This window comes from Copadichromis virginalis, linkage group LG10 (assembly GCF_057382275.1).
Source record: "Copadichromis virginalis isolate Kocher_CV1m ecotype Utaka linkage group LG10, C_Virginalis_male_GT1.1, whole genome shotgun sequence".
NCBI lineage: Eukaryota > Metazoa > Chordata > Actinopteri > Cichliformes > Cichlidae > Copadichromis > Copadichromis virginalis.
This window is the reverse complement of record NC_140627.1, coordinates 6,853,960-6,873,949: the sequence shown is the minus strand read 5'-3', so window position 1 is coordinate 6,873,949 and position 19,990 is coordinate 6,853,960. Positions and strand designations below refer to the sequence as shown.

Sequence of the window (19,990 nt, the reverse complement as noted above, 5' to 3'; positions counted from 1 at the left end):
TCTTTAACCTCAGATTCTGGCATTTCTGGCAAAATACATTTATATTTAAAAGTTGATTCAGGATTTAATGAATCGATATCGCTTTATTCAAGCTACTCACCTCCCTCTATACACCTGCACTTTCAAACGTACACATGAAGGACTACAGAAATATCTGGACCACGGCCAATCAGAGAGGTCCCACCCTTGACTATCTCTGATTGGTTTAGACCACGATAGGGGCATAATGTGTGTATGTTGTTGACCACACGGAGACTTGAACAGCTGTTGGTCGCACCGGTGTGACCTAGGATGCTTTTTTCAGTCGTACCATTGAAAAAATTTGGTCGCATTTGAAACCACATTGGTCGCACTCTAGAGCCCTGCTTTTATGTAAGATTTAAAAGTGAAGGTTTACATTTACTAATATCAAAAAAGTACAGGACCCACAGTAAAAAACAAACAAAAAAAACCACACAGTCTGCTGAGCAAATTCTCCTCGCCATCCAGAGGTCCAGATTAAAGGATTGGGCCTTTGCAATTTGTGTTCTGAAACTGTGGCCGAACTACCCCTTCAGATCAGGAACTCTCCCACATCAGCTGCTTTCAAAACCCATTTGAAAACTAATTTTTATTCTCTGCTTTCAAATCAGAATGAGTTCAGACGACTTTTTTTTGTGTTGTTTTTTTACTCGTGCTTTCTCATTTTATCTTATACTGTTATTTTGTTCTGTGATTTATGCTGTTAGAATATATTACATGTACAGCAGCGGTCCCTGACCCCCAGGCCAGTCATTTGGTACCGGGCTGTGAGAGTTGAGGCTCGGGTGTGAAATTTATGGTTTTCAGGGATTTTATTGTTTTTTGGGGGTTTTTTTAATAGTTTTTATCGTTAACTCGGTGTCCCTGGGATTTTCCTGTGTGTTATGAATAAATCTTTTTTTTTTTTTTGGGGGGGGTGGGGGGGGGGGTGGGGTGGTGTACTGGTTTTATTTTGTTGCATTTATCCACGAGACCTTAAAGGCCAGTCCGTGAAAATATTGTCGGACATAAACCGGTCCGTGGCGCAAAAAAGGTTGGTACAGCAATTTGGTCACCAGCTGTTGTTTTTAAATGTCCTGCAGAAATGACTAAAGGTTAATCTTTCACTTTTGTGCCAAAGATTAAATATGTTTTTGTGATACTATGCAATATCTATAGCACTTAGCCATCTTAAGAAGTTGATTCAATTCACCTGGATATATAATGGAGAAAAGAGGAGGTAGAAGAAAAATTTCACCCAAGTGATGTCTTCAGAGTTATTAAAAGAACAATCAAAATCAGCACTACTGCATAGCTTTCAGCCACAATATCAGTTTCATGATCATTAATATATCAGTTGTCATGACCTTAAGTCATGAATACTATTTGCATATAGTTGGGGGATCACGGTATTGTAAGATGGTGAAAGATGTACCTAGTCCCCCTCAGTGATTCAGAGATTGTTGTTTGTTGGCCATTAATTAATTTCTCGGATTATTGAGCGTGTATCAAGACACATACCCATCTATTATTGAGTGCTAGATTGTGCAGAGTCTGTATTGTCTTTTCAATGGTTTACTGATGCGGCTTTGTTCCCACTGGGGATTTAATTGGTCAGTGATCTTAATGTTCTGTCATTACAAAGGCTGACAATCATCATGTGGAGCCAAAAAGAACACATGCAGTAAACGTGGTGTTGATGTTGTCTAAATGTTTTTATTGTTCATAAGAGTTGAGATTATTTGAAATATTGGACATTTAAGTGATATTAAACAAAGGTGTGCTCATTTCGGTTTTATATTGGATTACCTTGTTTATCCTGTAGGTTTTAAAGAGAATGTTCTCATAGTTTGAAGGTGAGCATACAGTCTTTCAGTCTTTTGAAGTACTCTTTGTCATCTTTATTTGTTTAGTGTTACACCCTGTCCATCAAGGAATATCCAAAAGTGGAGCTGGATACACACGGCTGTGCACTGCGCTGCTCATCCCTGGCAGATCCATCCCAGGATTCTCAGTTCATTGTAGCTGGTGAAGAATGTGTGTACCTGTATCAGCCTGATGAACGAGGGCCCTGTTTTGCTTTTGATGGACACAAGCTATTGGCCCACTGGCACCGTGGATATCTGTTTTTACTCATAAGGGATGTAAAGTCACCCAACAAGTAAGAACAGGACTGAAAGAATGAGGTGACAGTAATATTCACGGAGTATTTCATCTGAAAGAAGAGAATATTGAATTTTAATATTCCGTTATTCAAAGCCATCTTTAAATCACAAATCTTAATTCAATAATCCATATTCATCAGGTGACTTACAAAAATACATGTCCTATGAGACAATGATTCTATTCATTTTTAATTCAGGACATGCTTCAGTAGTGGAGAGAGCTCGCCATCAGACAAACAGCTGCTAACTATCTATGACCTGGACAACAAATTCATTGCCTACAGTGCCTCTTTTGATGATGTCATTGACGTGGTAGCAGAGTGGGGTTCCTTCTACATTCTGACTAGAGATGGAAAAATGTTTGTTCTCCAGGAGAAAGACACACAGACCAAACTGGAGGTCAGTTCAGTCTCTGTAACTGCTGATTGAGGAGTTGTTTAAAAGCAGTGATGAACAGTGAATTGAATCATCTATAAATCTAGTTATTCAGGTAGAATAACTTTTACCTGAATGTTTGTCTTTAAAGATGCTGTTTAAGAAGAATCTGTTTGTGATGGCCATAAACCTGGCTAAGAGTCAGCACCTGGACAGTGATGGAGTATCAGATATCTTCAGACAATATGGTGATCACCTGTACCTTAAGGGGGACCACGACGGTGCCATTCAGCAGTATATTCGGTAATTGCATTTGCCAGGACTGGAACTCGCTGGATGAGAATGAGTTTTGCCATTATTCAAAGGCTCAATTTATTGAAAAGAGTGCAAAGATAGCAAGTGCTGAAATTGAGAAATTTCATTATTGAATGATGATATTATTATTTCTTAATTTTCAAGTGTTTTAATCACTGAACATATTTAGTGATATATACATTACAGATCAAATGAGCCATTAATAAAATCTCTCTTAAAAATACATTGTTTTCTCACACAGCACCATTGGGAAGCTGGAGCCATCATATGTCATCAGGAAATTTCTAGATGCACAGAGGATCCACAATCTGACAGCCTATCTGCAAGCCCTGCACAGGCAGTCACTGGCCAATGCAGATCACACTACACTGCTGCTCAACTGTTATACCAAGCTCAAGGACAGTTCCAAGCTGGAAGAGTTCATTAAGGTGACTGACTGGTGAACGTGAGCACTGATGTGTTGGGCTTTTGATGATTAAGACTGCTATTTAATTCGGACTGTCATTAAAACCCAGATTGGCAAGAGTCAATAATGGTTGGTATATCATAAATGTGTTGTCTTCCCACACTGTATTTAAACAGAGCAGTGAAAATGAAGTACACTTTGATGTTGAAATCGCCATCAAGGTTCTCCGGCAGGCTGGCTACCACAGCCACGCTGTCTTCTTGGCTGAGAAACATATGCACCACGAGTGGTACCTAAAGATCCAGCTGGAGGACTTGAAGGTACAAATGTTCAAACCTTTCTTTAGAGATAGATGTTCATCACTTCTCTGGGCTACTAGGAATTGTCCTCTTCTTTTTTTTTTTTCTTAACCTTAAAAAGCCATCCAATGCATTACTAACGTTTCGTTTGGCAAACATTGCAACTTGTAAACATTTTTTTATTAGCAACTAAGAGTCTTTCAGTTCTTGTCTGAAAGATTTTGGTCTGTTTTTCGTTCAAAGTTTTCTGTTTCTATGACGTTCCTAGACTGTCTGGACTTGCATTCACTGTTTTTGTGCTCTTAGAATTGAGATGGTCTTCAGGTAAGGCATATCTTGGATTTGGGTTACGATCACTGTGATATTTGCATTCAGAATTCTTCCATTCCACTACAGGACTTCTTTGCAAAATGGATCTACTGACGCTAAATTTTTGTTATGAGTGGGTCCCACAAATTGGTTTGTTATGTTCATAGCCATAGTATTATATTCTCTAAGCAGTGCTAGACAACTGCTTAGAGCAGCTCATGGCTGATTATTATTGATATAAGGTGGTGATTAGTCAAAATAATTTTTAAAGCTAATTAAGACCTTTTAACATTGTAAAAGTTATTTGTGAACTTGTGCACAGTCCTGTCCTTTTTACCCCTCCACTGTAAAAGGTGAATCAGAATCAGAGAGACTTTATTTATCTGAAAGGGGGAATTAAGATAAGGGCAATTAATGAGGGGTAGTGTCCTCACCCAACCTTGGGCGGGCAGTGTGGACACCCAAAGGAGGCAACGTAGTATTATCAAATTCATTTCATAGGTGCGTCTACTATTAAAAGCTCAAACAAGTTGGAATTTTAGTAACTTTAGTGTCTGTAAGGTCAGATGTCAAGTTTTCTGAAAATCTTGTGAATGCAATTACTCAAGAAGAAAGTCAGCTAGAATTTTGGAATTTATACCACATCAAAAATAAAATAGTATTTAACATATTAACTCTCTTTCTAATGGAGAGTGGATATTTGGCAGAGAGTGGCAGCTTGATAGTTTAGTGGTAAGACTACACGTTTTTGGAGCGGGAGTTGCAAGTTCGATTCCCACCCAGTATTCAGTAAGGCTAGACCCCTCTTGCTAACCTAAAAAAAGCCCTGGAATGGTGCGGCTACGTCTGCAGCCTGTCCGCAGTACGAACACAAGAACATTTCACTACACATTGTACTCTATGATACCGTATGTGACAAATAATAAAAAGCTTGTTGTTATTATTTTCCCACAGAATTATCAAGAAGGGCTGCGCTACATTGGGCGTCTGCCTTTTGAACAAGCTGAAAGCAACATGAAGCGTTATGGCAAGACACTGATGCACCATGTCCCTGAAGGTACCACGCTCCTCCTGAAGGGCTTATGCACTAATTACCAACCCAGTGGAGACGCTGCTGAAAAAGACAGCCTGGACAGGAGTGTGGTCAATAAGGTCTCTGAGCAATACTGTTATTCTCCTAGATAATCATTAATTTTGATCATAAATTTGAAGTGTTTATCAGAAATATTCTCCTCCACTACTGTTTGTATTTTAGGCAAACTCTGAGGAATTCATCCCGATTTTTGCCAATAACCCTCGGGAGCTCAAAGCCTTCCTGGAGCACATGATTGAGGTGGACCCCCGTTCTCCCCAGGGTGTGTATGACACACTACTGGAACTACGGTTGCAAGACTGGGCACATGAACAAGATCCTGAGGTCAGTGCATAACATTTAGACAGTTATACAAGCTGCCATGAAGATTTTAAAAATCGAGTGTAATTGTCATTTCAGGAAATTGTTTTCCATTTACTTGTTTATTTATTTTAAACAAGGAAAGAATCCTTATAATAAACTTTTTTTTATATGGATAAAAGCATTTCAATAAATATTTAGACAAAACAAACCTATATGGAATATTATAAAAACTTGTGGATTGGCGAAATGATTGAAAATGTGATCCATTCTTAAAAATGTACCAAAAGAAACGGAAACCGATTCTCATGAATGGAAATATAGAGGGTTTGTAGCAAGACGCAAAGGACTGGTTATGCTCACAGTTCTTGTATAGTGCTTTTCTACTCTGCCTGAGGACTCAAAGTGCTTTATACAATCTTATTCACACCAGCACATTTTTCTATTCTGAAGTGCTTTCTATCTAACAATTGATGCATTGGTGAAGGGAGTATCTGCCATCAAACAAGAAGACAGCCGCATGTAACTACGACGGTGTTTGCTAGTTCACCTTACATGCATTAATGTAATAACGTGATTAGCCTACTCAACGTAAATCACACACAAACAACATTAAGCTACTCACGCAGAGAAGAACGGCTGCTGCTGCCATCATCATCCGTCATCATTTCTGCTACACTGGCAGGGCTAGGGGCCAGGACTCTACTCTTCAGGTTTTTGGGGGATTTTGCTAACTCCGGGTCTGATAACGGGCAACCCACCCACAGTAGATGTGCTCGGTGTGAGGTCTCGCAGCAAGCTATCAAATCCGGCGCATTTCTCGGCTTTTAACAAAATGCTATGCATCGCCAGGTGTTTCATCAGATTCGAGGAGTTACCTCTGCACAGTATCAGCTTAAAGCACTTGTTGGTCTCCTCCTGGTAGGATATAGTAGTTATACAGTGGTCCCTTGCTATTCACCTTTTGCAGCCTCGCTTTTTCGCTGATTTTTTTTTTTTTTTTTGTGTGTGCAATTTTGCATGCTTTTTTAATTTTATTTTAAACAGCACATTGTGTTCTGTGTCCTGATTGGCTGTAGACCAGGGGTCACCAACTTTTTTGAAAGTGAGAGCTACTTCTTGGGTACTGATTAATGTGAAGGGCTACCAGTTTGACACACACTTCTGAAATAACAAATTTCCTCAATTTATCTTTAATTATATGTTATCATTAATAATTAATTATATTCATCTATGTAAAGACACTGATTATGTTAATTATTTTTCACCATAATTATAAAGAATGCAAGTAGGAAACAAGGTAGGAAACGGATAAATATCAATATGCAACACTTTATTTCTATAAATCTCTGCAAGTATTTACATTTTGAAGTGATCACTTCTACAACATTTTTACTTACCACTAACACATTTTAACAAATTATGCACTGTTACATAGGGCTGCTCAATTAATCGAATTTTAATCACGATTACGATCTGGGCTTTCAACGATCATTAAAAATGACTGAGCCGATTATTAGCCCCTCCCTCATTTATCCGCGACACCTTAAAGGCCGGTCCGTGAAAATATTGTCGGGCATAAACCGGTCCGTGGCGCAAAAAAGGTTGGAGACCGCTGATTAAGAGGACCCGAGGGAAGCTCGGAAAGCTAAGCAGAAGTTATTTGGAGAGTGACTGCCGTTGGTTGAAAAGAGAGTTAAAAAAAAAAAAAAACTTCAGTGGTGTTGCACACTATTTTATATTATTTTTTTAAAGTCATTGTTAACCCTTTAAAGCCGGTCAGAGCAGTAAGCTCCGTTTTGCGTAACTATTGTTAAATCCCTGTAGAACCTGAACCGTGTAAGCTAGCGCAATAATTTGTTTTGCATATGAAACCGGAGGAGTTGTACTCACATCTTATGCCATCAGCTTGTCCTCGGTCACGGTTTCGTTCCACATATAGCTTTGCAAAAATTGCATAAAAAGCGCTTGCAGGAACAAAAACATAATATTCCAGAAACACGCTTTGCCGTTCCTATCAGCTGTTCGTAACACTTCCCACAGTGAAATGATGCACATGCTGTTTTCTTTGCAAATTTGCATCATAGGATTGTTTTTTGTTTTTCCTGCAGTATATAAAAATTGCTGTATCTCCAAAATAAAACTATGAAGACACTCAAAATAAATTTCCTGTGGTGGGAAACTATTTTTTGCAACTTTACTGTATTTAAAGTTTTGAGGGATAAACCTCTTAAATTTCTCCAAGTAGAAATATATGTAAACAAAACAAAAGCGATTTTCAATTTTTTTTGTAGTTTATTGCACTTTTTTGCAATTTATGTAATTACTATGGACTTAATGCATACATATTATTAAAATATGGGCTATAACAGTTGTATTGATGTATAGCAACTTGAAATGCTCCCACAAATGGCACTACAGCATGTAAAAAAATAATATAAGCTCTGGTGGACTTGGTTCTATAGTAGGTCTTAAAGGGTTAAATAATTATCGTCAAATAATCGTGATCTCAATTTCAGTGAAAATAATCGTGATTATCATTTTTGCCATAATCGAGCAGCCCTACTGTTACATACATTATTTCTGTATGTATGTAACATACAAAAATCAACTTTCACATTTTACAGAACTTTTCACCAAATTTGCAGCATTTTAAAACAAATTATCATATGTTACACTTAACAAACACATTTGTTTTTCAATAATTAAATTCAACTTTGACATGACACTGTAATGTTGCCACTGAGAACATCTAGTATGGCTTTCTTTGTCTGTTAGTGGGAAACCTGGCATTGCATGCTGTTCACCAGTGTGTTGTAATCTGGGGTATAACTTGACACTGCAACTCTGAGTGAGTCTTGCAGATGTGCATCAGATAGGCGTGTTCTGTGTTTGTTCTTTCATTTCATTTATTTATTTCACACTTGGTACAACAGTTTCCACAGTTAGTTCTTTCAGACAAACCAACCACACTTTCTATCGGTAAAGCACTGCAACCATGTGTGAAAAGGAGCAGGAAGAAGAAAATATTCTTATTAAACCATGCCCCCCTATCTACAATCCAATTTATATTGCAAGTGGGCACCAAAAATCAAGGAACAAAGTAACATTTATCTCCGGTCCTAACGCAAACCAAACAACAAATTTACAATCAGAATATACCACTCCACATAGTAACAAGGAGAAAAGATGAGTAAATAGAATAAAATGAGGCAAAAAATAAAGTTCTGACATGAACTTGATGAAGTTCATGTCAGAAAAGGCTGATTCACAAAGATAGGTTGAACCAAACAGGCTGGCAACTTTTGTAGCTGCTGTGCATACACCACTGTACTTTTCTGTGTCAACAAGGCACCAAAAGTTTGGTGTACCCTCATAGGCTTTGAGGTGGAGGTCATTTTGCAATGTTACAATTTCGATTTCCACCTGTCCAGCATCCAAGCTGAACACTGAACTTAGTTTCTCAGCAATGCATGTTGTGTCCACATTCATGAAAGGATTGGAAATGAATGACACGCATGGCTCAAGCTGATCAAGGTCACAAAACCTATTCTCAAACTCTTGACCAAGTCGGTTTATGACTTGTGTACTTTTCTGCAACTTTGTCAAAAGTCTCAGATGCAGAAGCATTGTCTTTCAGCACCATCTGCACAAACGGAAAGTGCAGCATCTTTTTTCTCTGTAAATTCACAGAGAAGATGCTCATCTGGGCTTTAAATCCATTTAAAGCACTTATCATGTCAGCAACAGTCTTACCTTTACCTTGCAGCTCACAGTTCAAATGGTTCAGTTTCCCAGTAATGTCCGTTAAAAACGCAAGGTCAAGTGTCCACTCAGTGTCCTCCAGCAGAGATGTGTCTTCCCCTTTGGATTGCATGAACTCTTTGATTTCACCCAAAAGTGACAAAAAATGAAGCAAAATCCATCCTCTGCTGAGCCATCGGATTTCCGTTTGTAGTAGCAAGTCACCATATTCAGCTGACAGCTCCTCCAATAGCACCTTGAATGTTCTGTGCTGTTTAGCTCTGGAGCGGATGCTGTTTATGATCTTCACAACGGGAGTCATGACGTGCTCGAAGCCGATCACCTTTGTGCATAACGCCTGCTGGTGAATGATGCAGTGGTAATGCATGAAGTTTGGGAACTCTGTGTCACCTTTACAGTGAGTGATGAATCCTGCATGTCGGCCGATCATAGCAGGAGCTCCGTCGGTAGTCATTGATACCAGCTTTTCCAGCGGTACCTTTTTCTTCGCAAAAAACTCCGTCACCGCGTTATAGATGGCAACTCCCCTCGTAGTTGTCTTTAACGGCAGTAATGTCAGAAGTTCTTCTTTTGTGGAGAAACCATCAAATACCACCTGATAAAGACCATCAGCCGTGCTCTACTGCTGCTGTCCACAGACTCGTCCCACTAGATGCTAAACCACCTGCACTTTGCCAGATCCTGATCCAACTGATCGGCCAAGTTCCCGGACATAGCCGACACTCTTCTAACAATTGTTAGAAGAGCGTTGGGCGACTCCTGTGGGTGTGCCTTTGGTTTCATTCTATAATACTGGACTTATTTTTCTACAAATGGTTGAACTTTGGGAGTGTTTAAACAAGATAGAAAAGCGAAAATTTTCTTCCCTGTTTGAGAAAAGTGTACAAAGTGTGTAGTGAGGGGTTTTACAGAATTAATAAATCTATAATTATAAAAAATACACTTGGCTACTCTGCGGATTTCACTTATCGCAGGTTTTTTTAGAACGTAAATCCCGCAATAAATGAGGGACCACTGTACTCTCATTTCCACTGCTTGTATGCACAATCTCATTCTAATGGTGTTAACAAAAAGATCAGGCCTAGACTAACAGATTCATGGTGCTTCTCAAAAACGATGCTCCATCTTCATCTGGTCGTACATGGCAGCATAACAGTTAGGATACATCATTTTACCAGAATTGTGCATCAATAAAAATTATTAACAATTAGATTAAATTATTAGTAAATCTCGTAACAACAACGACAATCAGTCATCTAGTCAACTAGTTACACACTTCTCTAGTTTATACATCACTATTAAATTTAATAACTCTTAAATTTAATAACTCTTGAATTGAATTCAAATGAAGTGTTCAAGGCTATGTTCTCTGCATAGATTCAGTCAAATGCTGCGAAACGGATGGGTTAGCACTTCATGATGCAAAAGGATAATGACCTAAAGCGTTATACAAAAGCTACCCAAGTGTTTGGTCACCTGATCTCAATCCAACAAAGCATTTTTTTTTTAGTTACTGAGGAAAAAACTAAAGGTAGCAACTGAACGGTTAACTGCAAAACACTTGAATCAATTTTATACATATTACATTAAAAATAATGTTATTTTGTTCAGAAAATGAGTAAGTGACTAAAACACTTTTAACTCATAAACATTTCACGCAAAACTTTTGTTAAACCACTTGAATTAAAGCAGATAATCTGCAGATCTGAATGTTTGATTTAAAGTTCATTATAGTAGTGTTTAACAAAAACAAACATATTACATTTCAGTGCTTCGAGGCAACTGCTGTGTGCATTTGACGTTATTCTAATAAAGCTCAATATTTATTGAATATGTAATATTCTGCTTCTCATTCTGTTTTTCTTTTTGGCAGAGAAAGAAGGTCCTGCAGGGGGAAGCTGTGTTGCTACTGAGGAGTGACAACACTGTGTTTGACAAGGCCCTTGTCCTGTGCCAGATGCACAACTTCAAAGAAGGCATCCTCTACCTGTATGAGAAAGGCAAACTGTAAGTGAGCAAACAGTCTGAATACTTATCAAGCACCACCTCACAACATCTCATTATTCACTGTTTTAGTGTGATAGGTAAAACCGAATGAAAGCTGTAAGATGTGTCAGTATCAGCAGAAGCCAGTTTAGTTCAGTAAATAAAGTCATTGTGTCACTGTTTGTGGTTGAATATTAATGATGCGAATGCACTCATTATGAGTTAATTTATGTTTTAAACATAACCCTAACATATTATTGAATCTAACACAGTAGTAATATGTAATAATTATCATTTCTAAATCTGGGTCTGGATTCAGATATAGTGTAGGTATAGTGCATGATGCAATCTTTTCACCAGAGCCACCTAACTGAGGGGAATTTTAGTCATGAATCACTTAAAAAGACACTCAGCTTTCATCAATATATCTCGTCTAATGAGGTGTAACAAAACATTGGATCATTGTTACACATCACTGAAGGATGTTTTATCAATAAAGGATGCTTTATTATACATCCTCAGCTTATGTGTACGTCAGCAAAAGATGCTTATAGGTCACTCCTGTTACCTACCTATGCTAATACCAAGCCCTGGAATGGCGTGGCTACGTCTGCAGCCTGTCCACAGCTCGGACACAAACACTTCACTACATGTTGTACTGTGTATGATTGTGTATGTGACAAATAATGGTTTGTTTGTTGGTGATCCTGCCTGTGTAAAATTACTGCTTTTTTATAAAACTGATGTAATTTACTTGTTCCAGTCTCTTGTGAAAACATGATAATTCCTTTCAAGCTTTTAAGTCCAACCCCATACTTGGATCTTCTCTTTGGGGTGATGGTTTGGATAATTATCTGTAAGAAACTGAAACTCATTCCATCAAATTGATAAATGGTCTGACTTGTGAGTTACAGCTGTACCAGCATGGCTGCATACCAGACAGTTAGAGCAATTAGCTGATTTAACTTGACTTTTTCCTTTGTGTAATGTCCTTCTAGATAAAGTTTTAAAAGTTTTAAAAAGTGCCCCAGCATGCATCAAATCATAGCTAGGATGTCCTACACAATGTGGTAAGGATTGTTTGTTGTACTGACTTGCACTGTGTTTCCAGATGACATTGTGATCTGTCATGAGAGGAATGAGTCATCTCTCATTCCTTTTTATTTTTCTAGAAAAAATTGAAGTCCCTCATTTAATGCGGGACTTATGTTCCCTAAAATAACCTGCGATCGGTGAAATCCGCAAAGTAGTCAACTTTATTTTTTACAATTATTACAGGTCTTTTAAGGCTGTAAAACCCTCACTACACACTTTATACACTTTTCTCCGACAAGCATGAACATTTTCACGCTTTTCTCTCTTGTTTAAACACTCTCAAAGTTCAAACCTTCGTAGAAAAAGAAGTCCAGTATTATAGAATGAAAACAAAGGCACCTGCAGGTGCCTTTCACGGTGCAAAACGTTTCGTCGACATTGTTGTGTTTGTTGGGGAGAAAACTTACAAACATACAGTACAGCACTTCATAGTCACACTGCCAGCGATCAAAGATTTCTGTAAGTTTGACAAGCCGAACACATTCTGTACTGTGCAGGAGATACAGCATGGAGGAGATCGATTGACAATGGTCTACAGCCGAGCAAGATGCAGAACACGATGCACTGAAAAGAAAAAAAAAAATTGCACACACAAAAAAATCAGCGAAAGTTGAACAGCGTTATAGCATGGGACCACTGTATTTGCAGTGATTAACCTTAAGTCAATATTTGGCAAGAGTACTTTTGTTCTTTACAACACAGCCTGAGCTGTCTTAGGCAGACTTGTCACTTCTTTAAGTAGCCTTCAGGAATAGTTCTCGAGGCCTCTTGAAAAATTGTCTGTACATACCGATGATGATTTGAACCAAAAAAAGAAAACCACAAAGGAATTCATCATAAAAAATGTCCTAGAAATATATAAGACTCGCTGGCACTGGTTTTGAGTCCAGCTCTTGTGCAGTTTGGCATACTTCAGCCTTTCCATTTCCCTTCCTTAAAAATGACTTCCTGGTGATGGTGAGGAGGATGGCTCTAAACAGAAGCCCTGTTGATTTCGCAATCAATTGTTTTTGCCCAAATTATGGTTATTGATGATTCTGTTTTGACACATATGAAGCTACAGACACCAACAACCACTGTGAAACAATATAGCATCCATAACTGCACCAAAGAGTAAAACAGTAAAATATGGATTATTAAATATTAGGTCTCTCTCTTCTCTGTTAGTACATGACTTAATAATTGATCAACAAATCGATTTATTCTACCTTACAGAAACCTGGTTACAGCAGGAGTTAGCTTAAATGAATCAACACCCCCAAGCCATTCTAACTATCAGGGGACTGGGAACAATCCTCCCCTCCAGCTTATTAATAAACCAAAGACCCAGACAGTTTTAATTAATTTGAAAGCCTGATGCTTAATCTTGTCAACCCCCCCCAAAAAACAGTTTTATTTGCTATCTGTCATCTACTTAGCCTTTACTCAGTTTCTATCTAATTTCTCAGACTTATCTGATTTAGTGCTCGGCTCAGATCAAATAATTATTGTGGGTGATTTTAACATCCATGCAGATACTAAAAATCACAGCCTTAATGTAGCTTTTAATCTTTTATTAAACTGAATTGGGTTCTCTCATAATGTTAAAAATAAAAACAAAAAACAAACACACAGCACTTTAATCAGACTCTAGATCTGAATATTTAACAGTATTCCCCAAAAACCCTTGTTTGTCTGATCATTTCCTAATAACATTAAAATTTACAATAATGGATTACTCAGCAGCGGAGAGTACTTTTCATTACAATACATGTCTTTCTGAAAGTGCTGTGTTGCTTATATAAACTCACACTTTAAAGCAGAAATGGTGTCTCACTCATTTGTAAGCTGTTCGTGTAGCCTAGAAAAATAGTTTGTTGCTCTATTTAAAACGGGAAAAAAAGCCCTGCGTAAAGCTAGAACATCTTACTATTTATCACTAACTGGAGACATTTGTATGCAGGTACCAGCAGATTATGCACTACCACATGCAGAATGAGGAGTATGGAAAAGTAGTGGAGGCCTGCAAAAGTTATGGGGACCAAGAGTGTTGCCTTTGGGAGCAGGCGCTGGGATACTTTGCCAGAAAGGAAGAAGACTGCAAAACTTATATCAGTGAGGTCCTACATCACATTGATCAAAACAACCTGATGCCTCCATTACTTGGTAAGTACATTTTTATCTTCATGCATTGGTTGTTTAGAGTGTGATCCACACGTTACAGTATAGGTTCAGGTAAAGATCATGTCAGTTGAATGTAATTTTAAAGGTGTCATATTTTTTTTTCTTTTGTTGCTGTAGTGGTGCAAACATTAGCCCACAACTCGACAGCCACTCTCTCCGTCATCAAAGACTACCTCATCAACAAATTGCTTAGAGAGAACCAACAGATTGAGGATGATGAACGGAAAATCCGACAGTATCGCGATGAAACGGCTCACCTTCGCTCAGAAATCCAGGAGCTCAAAACAAGGTTGGTCACATAAAGGATGGGATTTTCTGTAAACGTAACTCTTTCATAGCTAATACATCAAGTCCATGCCTATGAGTATTTGGAAAGTAACAATTATTTTTAACCCTGCTAAGAGGGTTTATGTGATTTGCTTGCTGTGTATTTGTCCGACTCTATTTCAGCTTAGGGGGAGCTACACAGTGGGGCTGCCACAAACGATTATTTTGATAGTCGACTAGTCGCCGATTATTTTTGCGATTAGTCGACTAATCAGATCATGCATCCATTGGACGTAAAACGTACAGCTTATTGCACTAGCATGCGTCTGCTCTTATATAACTATCATTAGCTTACAGCTTTAAGTGTTTAAGGTATGTGCTAACTAAAAATAAAGACAAGATGATAGTTTATTAAATTTTAATGAAATTTGCAGATTGTTTCGGTGAAGTTTAATAAACTCCTTGCTATCTAAAATATAACAGGACACCGGAGTATATTCTCCAGCATCTCACACTTCTGATAATCAGTTGTTTGCTTGACGTTTATTCAGCTGTGTAAAAACTATAACTTTCATCTCAGCCAAACCGATTTTGCTCAGGAACAAATAAAATACTAAAAAAAAGCCAAACAATAACATTTTTAAGTTATCAAAGTGACTTATATATGTTTAACCTGAGTAGCGAAAGACGGCGGTGGGTTTGAAAACGATTTGCCGGGAGTCCGCTGTTCTCACGGGCTCTAGTGAGCCTTGCCCCCGGCTAGCTATTGAGCTAGTGGATAACAGACGTCTCCGAAAACGTCGGAGCGCTTTTGAAAATATGTGGTGTCTTGATAAACTGAGCAGATATTTGAGGTTTACACAGTTACATTCTCGCCTGAAAATATGTTAAATGTTTATTTTGTGACCCAGAAAAAATAATAAGAGTAATATTAAAACTAACTAGCTGCCGCCATTGTTTGAAACTGAGCTGGGCTGCGCTATGAATTCTGGGACACAGCTTCTTCTTCGGGGTACAACGGCAGCTGGCATCCTTGTACATGCAGTGCTGCAATCTTCTGTTTCAGTCCGTTATTATACTCTTAAATCCTACCTAATCCGACGTGTTGACTATTAAATCAGTCGTCGACGATTTTGATAGTCGACGTAATCGTGACTAGTCGACTAATCGTGGCAGCCCTACTACACAGTCTCAGACTGCTCTTTCTTCATGATGTGTTCAGCTGATACTGGGAAGAAAAGTGTCCGTAAATATCAAAAACTTCATCAGATAGGAATTTTGCAGATCTCACATTCAGGTCATTTTCTGGGACATTTCCAAACAACTTGCAGTAGATACATTTCTCAGATATTTGTTCCATTCTGACTGCTTCCACTGTGAACTTTACTAAATTGTGTAAAAATCCAACTGTAGCTCTGACAAACTGACCTGATGTTCGTGTAATGGTGAGGAGAGTCGTGTCTGCTGCTATAAGGTCCTAAGCATCTGAGGGAGAATACTGAGAGAGAACAACCTGAACTGCAGTGTCATGGTTGCCAAGCCAATCTGTGTCTATGTGCATAAAGATTAATTTCGCATCACTCTAGCGACAATCCGCAGAGTGAATGGTAAATGGTAAATGGACTGGTTCTTATATAGCGCTTTTCTACTGAGCACTCAAAGCGCTTTACACAACTTGTGCATTCACAAGCACATTTTCTAAGTGCTTTCTAACTAACATTCACTGCACGTACCAGTGACACTGCACGTACCAGGTACAAGATATTGTCGACAAGACATGGAAAGAAGTGTGGGCTTACCTGGACAGCGACCCTCGTTGTAAAGTCACGAACCAGGCTTCCATTTTTAAGATTTAGGCCAGCTCACTTGGTCCAGTCAATCTTGAGTTGTGGTTCCTCACCCCGCGAACAGCTCAGTGTTTAATTGATGAGACATAAAATAATAATAATTTCCAAATAAACAAGAGGAGGGAAGCAGAACCCCAGAGATGCTTGAGTGGCCTCTTCTTTCAAAACTCTGCGTCTCACAGCCTTGCCCTGATTGAAGACAGTTTAATACACCTGGAGGCTCTCAAACCCATTTCCTTCACATCCTAGTGGCTAAATCCTTGAATAGGCATATAATTTCATTCCGGCTGTAAGTTTATTGACCATATTTTGACCTGGCACAAAAAGGTATGGCAGCTGAGAGCAGCTGCAATAACATGCCAAATCCCACCGTTACACCGGCTTTATTTTCAGTACTTGTATGCTTTCAAGTGAGTGAAATCTGAAATCCTTGTAAATTGCCAAATTCTTTGGACTTCCTGCTGACTTGCTGCTTGTTTGTGGTTCTTTCTGCTGTTTTGACTTCATTTCAAAAACAAGAGGAATATTTGGATCATTCCATTTATTTACCTTGAAATGTGCTTGAGTTGCTTTCACTGTGTTCACCACAGCTGATGGTGGTGTATGATGAAGTGTTACTGGCTTTCCATCTCTTATGTGTCTGCTAGTTCATTTTAGTTTCATATATAAATTTGTTGTTTATAAGTGTAAACAGAGGTTTTCATATTGAGGTAAATTGTTTGAATATTGTTGAAGAAGTCTTTTATTGTTGACTTTGACAGTAAAACTTGTTTTCTGAACTTGGTCACATCCTATTTTCTAGGTGTTTTGGTGATGCAAAACTCTCCCCTTAAGGATTTATTGATTTTTGTGTCACACTCTTTGTCTTTCTCCTACTCTGCTCCTTCTCTGTAGCTTGTGTAAAAAGTGTTTACCCCCTTTTTGATTTTACTTTGTTTTTGCGTATTTGTCACACTTACATGTTTCTGAGTGAGTACAAAGATAACCTGAGTAAATACAAAATACAGTTTTGAAATGATGATTTAATTAATTAAATCACTACCAAATGTGAAATCATTAATTGTCTGTAACCACATTTTTGGAAAGATGAGTTCAGTTTCACTAGACACACCCTGGTCTGATTAGTGAAACACCTATTAAATTAAAAGAAAATCACTTAAATGACAAAGTAAAAGTTCACAGAAGAAATAAGTTTTGACATCAGTCTGGAAGGGGTTACAAAGCCATTTGTAAGGCTTTTGGGATTGGAAAACAGACATGGCAAAAATGGCAGAAACCCCCTCCTTGGAACAAAGACTCATCTTACACAATGATCTCAAAGATTTTGCAGAAAATACTCTGTTGACCGACAAGAGAAAAGTTGAACTATTTGGAAAGTTTCTGCCCTATTACATCTGGTATGAAACTAACACAGCATTTCACAAAAAGAACATCATACCTACAAACAAACATGGTGGTGGTATGCAGCTGCTTTGTTGCTTCAGGATGACTTGTTGTAGTTAATAGAACCTTGAATTTTGCTCTCTATTCTAAAATTCTGAAGGAGTATTTGGCCATCAGTTTGTGGCCTGAAGCTCAGGTGGAGTTAGGTTATGCAACAAAGATAACACAACAACAAGTCCACCTCATAATTCCTGAGGAATAAAAGGTGGTTTTGTAGTAGCCTAGTCAAAGTTTGGACAGATTATGTGTGAAAGCCCTCCAATGTGGCTGAACAAAAATGGTTCTCGAAAGAAGAGTGGGGCAAAATTCCTCCATAGCAATTTCCCTGTTATTACTGTTGCTTGTTCCAGCTCCAACTGTCAAGGGTAGCACAGCCACTTATTATTTTTAGGGGGCAGTTACTTTTCTATATGGCCAGATAGGTTTGGATAGCTTTTTTACCCTGATAAATGAAATAATAATTTAAAATTGCATGTTGTATTTGTTTGGGTTGTCTTTAATAAAATTAGTTTGAAACATGTAAATCTGACAAATATTCAAAAGATAAGAAATCAGTACCCAGGCACCTACTTTTTCACAGCACAGTATATCAACACCTCTGTGGACAACTTAAAAATTCCTTTAAATAGTTACTATGCGCAGATTGAGTACTTGTAATGAACTTCTGATGTCACGATACAAGCACAATTTTGTATCTGAGAACTAATTTTCCCATTGAGATTATGAAAGTAACTGAAACTGTTAATGCGGTATTTTTGGTGAACCCCTTAAATTAAACTCAAAAGTCTGGACTCCAGTCACATCTCGATCATGTTTCTTTCTATTGTAAGATGTATGAATCTTATTGTAGTGTACATCAGCAAAATAACAAAGAATATTGTCACCATCTATTTACTTATGCACCCAACTTATCTCTTACTGCTCATGTCAGTAGAGTGCTGTAGAGTTATAGAAACTGCCAAGTATGACCATAAATCTTAAACTTAATATTTCCACACAGTGCCAAGATATTCCAGAAGACAAAGTGTAACATGTGCAACAGCCCACTGGACCTGCCATCTGTTCACTTCCTGTGCTGCCACTCCTTCCACCAACACTGCTTTGAAAGCTATGCTGAGAGCGAGGCGGAGTGCCCAACTTGCACTCCAGAAAACCGAAAAGTCATGGACATGCTGCGTGCCCAGGACCAAAAACGCGATTTGCACGATCACTTCAACAGACAGGTAACAATAAGTCGTACACCAAAAGACAAAGAACGTGTTCATGTTGAATATGTGCGTGGTCTGCTTTAATATTGTCTAATAACCTGCTTTTGTTATTTAAAAAGCTTATTTGAAAACTACAGGAATATTGGAAAATACAAGTTTTCTTTTGTCTTTGCTCTGGTTTACAGTTACGCAGCTCTAACGATGGATTCTCTGTGGTAGCTGACTATTTTGGCCGAGGAGTCTTCAACAAATTGACCCTAGTTACTGACCCACCTGGCAGCAAATCTGTAGGGAATCTGGAAGTCAACCTGCAGAGGGACCTTCTCATCCACACCAAGAGAAACAGCTAGAAATCTTGTATTTACAATCTCAATTTTACCTGAGAGGCTACATCTTATTCAGGTTCAGGACAAGATGCTGCATGTGTTGCCCCCTTTATTTATCAGAAATTAAAGCCACCTGCTTTTAGTAATTTTGATGGTCCTTTTTACATAATTGTTTCAGTTTGGGCCAATGACTGGAAACTGCCTACATTTGTGTTTTAAAATGGTCATACTGTGATTTGAATAGTCACGTGTTGGAGGCTTTAGCTAATGCGTGTATGTGTATGTACTGTCTTGCACATAGCAATCAAAAACAAGTCAGCCATTGATCTTTATTGAAATTACGCCTGGCACTATAACCTGAGCATTACATTTGAAAATAAAGTCGTCATTAAGTGTTTCAGTGCTTCCTGACATATTTTGTGTTGTGTGCTCTGTAACCTTTAAACTGTTAACATTGCTCTTTGACATTACTGTTTATGGCATTCTGAGTATGTAGATGTATGTTGTTCGCTTTGAAGTGTTCATCGTTTGGACTTGGCACGCAGCTTTTGTACACAAGCACCTTATAAACCACTAATTCTATTTCCTACATCAGGTAGTAATTTGCAACTGACTTCCATGCATGCAT

The 19,990-nt window shown here is 38.3% G+C and overlaps 1 protein-coding gene across 2 annotated transcripts in view; it reads left to right on the top strand.

The window, feature by feature from the left end:
* The window catches only part of vps11 (VPS11 core subunit of CORVET and HOPS complexes), a 28,049-nt gene extending 8,276 nt beyond the window's left edge, over positions 1-19,773 (top strand). For both annotated transcript variants that reach the window (XM_085469586.1, XM_085469587.1), the window contains exons 5-16: positions 1,914-2,161; positions 2,363-2,564; positions 2,692-2,843; positions 3,097-3,283; positions 3,438-3,581; positions 4,824-5,021; positions 5,125-5,286; positions 10,901-11,034; positions 14,051-14,253; positions 14,389-14,560; positions 18,829-19,051; positions 19,222-19,773. In XM_085469586.1, the coding sequence (XP_085325712.1) occupies positions 1,914-2,161; positions 2,363-2,564; positions 2,692-2,843; positions 3,097-3,283; positions 3,438-3,581; positions 4,824-5,021; positions 5,125-5,286; positions 10,901-11,034; positions 14,051-14,253; positions 14,389-14,560; positions 18,829-19,051; positions 19,222-19,386 (2,190 nt within the window). In that variant the 3' untranslated portion in view covers positions 19,387-19,773. The remainder of the gene's footprint in view (positions 1-1,913; positions 2,162-2,362; positions 2,565-2,691; positions 2,844-3,096; positions 3,284-3,437; positions 3,582-4,823; positions 5,022-5,124; positions 5,287-10,900; positions 11,035-14,050; positions 14,254-14,388; positions 14,561-18,828; positions 19,052-19,221) is intronic.
* The last annotated feature ends 217 nt before the right edge of the window (positions 19,774-19,990 follow it).